The sequence below is a fragment of the Coturnix japonica genome, chromosome 3 (assembly GCF_054131305.1).
Source record: "Coturnix japonica strain WE chromosome 3, WE-NBRP24, whole genome shotgun sequence".
NCBI lineage: Eukaryota > Metazoa > Chordata > Aves > Galliformes > Phasianidae > Coturnix > Coturnix japonica.
In genome coordinates, this window is record NC_140665.1 from 38,667,607 (window position 1) to 38,675,120 (window position 7,514).

Here is a 7,514-nt window from a genome sequence, read left to right on the forward strand (position 1 = left end):
ACAGCACAGCACAGCACAGCACAGCACACAGCAGGTGCTCTCAGGCACCCCACGAGGGCTGGCAGCAGCATCACTATAACTCAAGGGACGCACCAGGCAGCGGACAGCGGGCGGCCCCGACGGTGCAGGCGGCGCACCCCCTCCGCTCCATCCAATGGTGACTCCCGCCGCCCCTACCGGCAGCCGCAGCCGTCGTGCGGGCGGAGCGGGTGCCGTGGCGCCGCCTGCCGGGCTGGGTCCGGCCGCACCGCGCGGCTCCTCCCCACTCGGCGCTATGTCACGCGGCGGAGCGGGGCTGGAGGTTCGGACTTGGTAGCGCGGGGCGAGGCGAGCGCAGCACAGCACAGCACAGCACAGCACAGCACGGCCCGGCCAGCCGGGGTCTCGTCGCCGGCAGCGCTGTAGGAGCCGCTCGCCCTCTCTCCCTCCCCCGGGAAGCGCCCGCTCCACCGGTGCTGGCTTCGCGGCGGCCGCGCCGCTCCTGCCGACCCGCGGCTGCTCCGCACCGCTCTCCCGTCGCCGCCGTCTCCGCTCCCCGCCGCTCCCCGGCCGGCGGCCCCGCGCCGCGCGCCGCCTCCCGGCCGGCGGTACCGCGCGGCGCCGTTCGGATGCCGCCGCAGCAGGAGGGCGAGGCGGGCTACATCAGCAAGCCGGTGCCGGGCGGCTGCGAGGTGCCGCCGGTTCCCCCGCGCAGGGTGCGCAGCGGGCGGGCGGCGGCGGCGCTGGGGGCGGCGTTGGGCGGCCGCTGCCGGGCGGCGGGGAGCGGAGCCGGGACCTCGGCGGGGAGCGGGGCGGGGGCCGGAGCCGAGCCGCGGCGCAGCATCAAGTGCGTGTTGGTGGGGGACGGCGCCGTGGGGAAGACGAGCCTGGTGGTGAGCTACACCACCAACGGGTACCCCACCGAGTACATCCCCACCGCCTTCGACAACTTCTCCGGTAAGCGGGACCGCGGGGCAGCGGCGGCGTGGTGGGGGGGGTTGTTCCCGGGGTGCCCGCGGCCGGCACGTTACAGCGGAGCGGCTTGAATAGGGAGATAGCAGGGCTGGAGTTTCGTCCCCCTCGAGGGACGCCGGACATGTGTGGTTCTACCCGGCCAGAGGCGGCTGCGGAGGGTGAGGCTCCACTCCGTGTGCCTTCGGCCCGGCGGGGGCTCTGTGTGCTTGAGAACGCGTAAAAGGATCGTGGAATAAGGCCCCTACAGCAGGGAAAGGCACAGAGCGGGGCTATGAAGCAGAGAGTCCACAGGGCTTCTGCGTGCCTGGTAGCTGGTGCTAGACCCGGCTCCAGCCCTGTGAGCTGTTACATCCAGCCTAAGCGAAAGGAAAGGCTGTGAAGACAGAGACCGTATCTCTCCTTTCCTTTTTTTTTTTTTTTTTTTTTTTTTTTTCCTAAAGGAAAATGTGCAAGTTGAACTCAACACGCTTTTCTTTCCCCCTCCTGTCTCCCTCTAGCCGTGGTGTCTGTGGATGGCAAGCCGGTGCGACTGCAGCTCTGCGACACAGCCGGGCAGGTCAGTGAAGCCACCAAACCCAGTGACAGCAGGAGGGAACGGGGAGGTCCCTGGGGAAGAGGTCACGCAAAGCGGCCCCGGTGGTGACCCCGGGGTCTGGAAGGCCACCTGGTATTCCCTGAGAGCAGTTATCACCGCCTTCATTTTCTTAGTTAAATAACCACGGAAATGAGGATTACTTTGTTTGGAGCACAGACGTTTACACGTTCATAGCTGTAGGTATGGAGAGGTGGAACTGTGCTGTTAAAGGGACTTGAGGGAGAAAGAAAATACCATTTGGTGGCATCCGTGGAGACTTCGCGCTTTCAATTCCCATCTACTATGAAGTGCTGTCTCTTCTGAGCTCACCAGCTCCTCGTTTGCCTGACTAGAGCCCCCATCTCTTGTGTTCTCTGCATGTTCTTGGCCTGTGTGTGCCATAAAAACATGCGGTACTGTTTGAGCCCCTCATAGCTTGAAGTTTTTTGCTACTTAACTTGTTTCTGAAGGAGATGGGAACTGGTTTCGTGATCTGCTTTGTAGATCCAGGTCTGTGGCATCCCCAAAGCCACATGGATGAATCTCAGCGGCCTTAGCACACAAACCTAGTTAGGTGCTCTGCAAGCAGGTGCCCTACTTAAGGAAGGACTTTAGAGGGCCGCGCAGTCCTGGTAGCAGTGTAGGGCTTCCGTCTGCCCTACAAACCCAACCTGAAAACCTGCAAGCAGGTTATTACCTGCCTTCTGCAGGTAGTAGCATCAGGTGTCCCTTGGTGTGATGCCAGGGTGGATCCCTGTGTGTGCTCATAAGCAGAGTGTGCAGGTGATGCCACCTGTGCGGTGACAGCCTGTGGGTATAGAGCCCAGGCCAGGTGGTGCCAGCTAGTCTGCTTACCTTCACTGCTACAGAATGGTTCTGGTGTTGGGCTGTCCAAGTGCCCTGGAACAGGGGGAGTTTCTACAGCATTAGTCATCCTGAGTAAAATACACCTGGCTAGGTGAGATTGCTGCTGGAATCTGCAGCTGAAAGAGCACTCCAAGCAGAGTGAAATTCCAGCTATTTCAGTGTCGGCAGCCTGAAGAGGTACAGAGCCCTGCAGTCTGTGTACCTGCCATTGAAGCCACAGGAGTGCACTTGGAACATAAAGGGTGCCGTTCCTTCTGGGCAGGAACCCTTAAGATCTGGGTTTGGCTTTCAAGCCCATTGAATCCAGCGCTGCTGAGGTTTCTCACGTTGCAGGAAGAGGCAGTTAGGTGGTGAGATGCCTCGCTGCAAATGGCCCCGTCCTTCAGTGCTGCAGCTCAGTGAGCACAGGGCTCCTCCAGTCAAATGGTGAGAACCCGCACTCCTGTGAGCCTTAATCAGGGAATCAGCAGAGCTAATGAAGCTTGCTGTCTTGACTCTTGTTTTATAAATTGCTGTCTCTCTCGGAGTTGCTGCTGGAAGAAATTCATTCAAGTAGAACGAGACTTGTGAGGCTTCCAGCGAGCTTTAAGCTGCATATCCTGGGCCCTCACGGGCTTTAAAGCAGAATTTCCCATCTTGAAAATGAACACACGACTTGCAATTAAATGCTGGTGTTGGAGAAATGTCTTCAGCCGCGTTTGTTCTCTGCGCTTTAAATTCAGAGCTTTTGAGAACATGTCCATTTTAATTAAAATGTCACTTGGTAGAGGCAAATCCTACCTGCTCAGGCTGCTGGTGTTACCCTGCTTTCATCCTGCTGTCAGCATCAAGGGCTGTGTGCAGTTAGTTAACCCTCTGCTTCTTGCTGCATTCTTTGCTCCTTTATTACCTTCAGATGCTTGGCTTTCTTGCTACAACCTCCTGAAGCAGCAGAAGGGCCTTGCTTTGTTGGGAGTTTCCTCTAACAAAAAGAGGAAAGGGGAGAGGAGGGGGGGAAAAAAAAAAGATAGCACCGGGAGGCCTCTCTGCAGTTTGTTTGATGTGGCATGGGTGGGAGGGAAAGGTAAAGCTCTTATTCCATGCCATTGGCATGTTAAGCCCGTGCATTGTGATTCGCTGTTGCTGCCATCAGGATTTAAGTCCCCGGGCACAAAGGCAGGGAAATTATTGCCTCTCCTGTAGGATGTTGTTAAGTAGTGCTGGTTTCAAAATGTTTCCGGCCTGGTGTGTGCTTGCTGCCACTTGTCTGCTGTGCTCTCATCTGGGTATACAGGCAGGACAGCACCTCGGAGGTCTGTGTACCTTTAACCTCCCATACCTTCCTTTTTAGCTTCATTGCTCTCTGTGGCTCTGCTGGTCCTTTTTTGGTCTGAAATAGGGCTGATGTGGAAGTAGCAAAGGAAATACATAAACACCTAAAGCTGCAGCATTAGGAAAGCTCATCCAGATGGGAGCTTGTGGCTAGGCAGGGCCGGGCCTAGGGTTTGCAATTGGGCTCATGTTCTGGTACTGTGGTCTCCCCAGAGGACAAGGGTTGAAGCTGGGGTCGTTTTGCGGCCTACACTGTTTGTTATGTGCTAACACATTGTTGTTCTGTACAGGATGAGTTTGACAAGCTGAGGCCGCTGTGCTACACCAACACAGACATCTTCCTGCTGTGCTTCAGCGTTGTCAGCCCTTCATCCTTCCAGAACGTCAGTGAGAAGTGGGTCCCTGAGATCCGATGTCACTGCCCCAAGGCGCCCATCATTCTGGTGGGGACGCAGTCGGACCTCCGGGAGGACGTCAAGGTGCTCATTGAGCTGGACAAGTGCAAGGAGAAGCCAGTCCCAGAGGAGGCCGCAAAGCTCTGTGCTGAGGAAATAAAAGCTGCATCCTACATCGAGTGCTCGGCTTTGACTCAGAAAAACCTCAAGGAGGTCTTTGATGCGGCCATTGTGGCTGGAATTCAGTACTCAGATACCCAACAGCAACCAAAGAAATCCAAGTGTAGGACTCCAGACAAGATGAAAAACCTCTCCAAATCCTGGTGGAAAAAATACTGCTGTTTTGTATAGAAGTTGCGAGGACCCGAGTGCTGCTCTGAGGAAATCAAATAGAGGCTATATTAGCTGAAATCTCATTCTGTGTTGTCCCAGGTGTGTAGCTTAGGTCTGTATGTATGTGTATATGTTGCTACTTGGTATCTCCGTTGCCCTCGCGAGGATGGCAGAAGGATTTGTAGTTAAATCATGGCTATAAATCAGATCTGGCGTTGAATTTTGTGACTAAAATCTTTCATTGCGGAAGAAGTGCACCACGTGTCTGTGAAGCTATAAGGATTTGTCCAAAGGATTCGACTTCTTGTCTTACCCTGTGTACCTGATGGGGAGGAACAGACGGGAGCCTTTCGCTGCAAGGGCTGCGCAGGAGGATTGTAGAAATGTAGAGCTGTGTACATGGACGGTTAAAGGGAAAATAACACTGTGCCTCCTAACGGACCTTTCTAGCTTTAAAGAAACCCACTCCTGCTCTCTCCTCCACGTCTTCCCAAACCAACAGTCTTAGGGATCGCTTTAAAATGGGTATGCGAGAGGTGTAATCTATACGCAAATGCTATGGTTGGAAAGGTCACATATATACCTTCAGCATGCTGTGAGGGAACCTGATATGTTACAGCACTGACATCTCATTTGTCACCTCCCGACTCGAGGGTCATTTCTGTCCTCTTCCCCTCCTGCCCAGGGTGTCACAAGGAAGCTGAGGAGCGTTACTGAGCTCACTGCTTGGGATGGCAGTGGGTTTCTCTCTTTGTGTGGACGTGATGACAGTTGGTCTATTTCAGCAGAAAGGAATGTAAATGCTGTGGGGTTGGTTGGGTGGTTTTTTTTTTTAACCTTTTTTTTTTTATTATTATTACTTTTTTTTTTTTTTTTTTTTACAAGATGTAACAAATATCTGTGTAGCACCATGCAAAATGCATCTGGTTGGTTTTAAAGTCTACAGCCAAGAGTTTCAGAATGCCTCTCCTTACCTTTCAGGCTGCTAAACAAACAACAAAGCAGGCAGATCGAGGCGATAACAGATCAGACTCCAGCGACTGAGGCTGCTGTGTCCTCTTTATTACGCTGTTTTCAACCAGGTTAATGTTTCCCTCCTAAAAACAACAGTTGCTTATGGTCGAATCTTGTCCAAACTCATGCTGGGGAAATGGGCTGAGGCCACACTGAAAATGCAACTGACAAACGTTTCCCCAGATCAGTCCAGCAGGTTAAATGTGCCTAAAATGTAGCTGAGTGATCAAGGTAATGCCGAGCTGTGTGCGACCCACCCTCTGACTAAATCCTATTCCTACTGGGCTAAGCCTAATTTCAGTCCCTGTGGGTTTGAGAGACTGGAAGAATAACATGACTCTGCAAGAATGGTATTTTAACTTTTTCTGCAGAGGGCATTTAGTCTGTGCTGTCTGTCTGTCTTTTTATGGCCCCGACTACTTTTTTACTCTTTCCCAGGTATTTCAAGATCAGATTCTATTCTTCTTTTCCTTTTTTTTTCTCCTGTTTTCCCTTTGGCTATAGCCTTAAAGTGACCTTTTTTCATAGTCTTAAACTAAACTGCGATTGCAGGAAGCCACAACCCTTTCTCATCATAAATGAATCAATGCCTGATATAGAGAGGAACTGTGGAAGCCATTTGAACTGATAAAGCTGACCGCAGTTTACCTCCTGGCCCATTAAAGAAAATGACACTACATAAATGGATTCTAGGTTGTATTGGCACAAAATCCACAGGCAATATTTTTTCCTCCACTACAGCAAAATGAGTATGAAGCGGGCAACATTCCGTGGCTGAAAACTTGAAAATGGAATGGAAATCTTTACATAGGGCCTGATTCAGTAAGAATGTGTTGGCTTCTGCACTGGAACAGCCTGGAAAAGCAGTTTCCATAGCACAGAAGCTGGATGCATTGACTCTGGTTGCATCTGGTTCATAATAGTTTAATGTTTACTGGTCATGAAGTTAACATCTGAGCCTTTATATTATTCTAATGCATTGACAAGATTTCAGACCTGCAGTCATAATGTCATCTTTGGAGCAAATCTTAAAGCCAGGTTTCTCCTGGGTGCTTTGCTTCCCTGTATAATGGTCTCAGCTGATCAAAAATGTGGAGTTTGGATGGAGACAGGCTAAGTTCTGAGCAACTCCCACTTGCAAAAACAACACTATTCCTTCTACAAGGTCATACTGCTTTGTATCACGCCATACTGGAAGCAGTAGGTTATATTTTATAAGCAGCCTGTTTCATAGTTGGGAGTAGCGTTACTTTTAAATGTAGCCAGCTGTGACTGTTTCTGAAGATGTGATGTATATACGGCTTGTTACAGCCTTTTACTAGGTGTATGTAAACTGAGGTCTAATAACTATGAATACTGCTCTATGAGGGGCTGCACAGGGTCTAGGTTTTAGAATTATTACTGTTAAAATCGCCAGTATTTTATGATCGCAAGTGGGGGGAAGATGTCTCTATGTAGTCTAATCTGATGTGCCTTATGAAAAAAAAAACAAAACCTAAATGTCAGCTATATTCTGAAAGAAATATTTCATGTGAGAATGATATAAATGAGGTATTTGGAAATAAATGCTGATCCGTGTGTGTGTCTGCCTATGCTGCCCATGGCGAAGGGGGGATGCATGTGGGCATCTTGCATGTGCCCCACTGGGAACACTCAGACCAGCATGACCTTTCCTGCTCCTATTGCACTGGTGATGCCAGAGAGGGTGTTTTGGATGAGCAGAGCCAGTTCCCTCTTCTTGGAGCCTTTTCCATCCCATCCTGTATCCTACCTTGTCCTACTGAGGGCCCACAGCCAAGACTCCATGCATAAGAGCTGTGGTGTGTTTCTACTTGCTGTGCAGCCTGGTGATTTCCCATTCTTAGCTCCAGAAAAGGCCAAGCCAGCTCAAGTCATCCTCGATACCTGAGTGATGTTGTGCATGTACTGCTGTGATCAAAAGACTCCACTGCCTGATGTGAGCTATGGGATGAGATGGCAGCTGTGGCCGATTGTGCTGAAGTGTGCCTGCTGTACAAGAAGTTTTCCAGAAACACAAATTGCTGCCACTTCATAGTGGGTGGTGG

The 7,514-nt window shown here is 51.5% G+C and overlaps 1 protein-coding gene across 1 annotated transcript; it reads left to right on the forward strand.

Annotated features, from left to right (window-relative positions):
• The first annotated feature begins 285 nt into the window (after nt 1–285).
• RHOU (ras homolog family member U) lies at nt 286–7,026 on the forward strand. The gene is made up of 3 exons (XM_015857909.3): nt 286–936; nt 1,452–1,510; nt 3,997–7,026. The coding sequence occupies exons 1-3, from the start codon at nt 609–611 to the stop codon at nt 4,450–4,452; spliced, it is 843 nt and encodes a 280-aa protein (XP_015713395.2). The 5' UTR covers nt 286–608; the 3' UTR covers nt 4,453–7,026.
• The last annotated feature ends 488 nt before the right edge of the window (nt 7,027–7,514 follow it).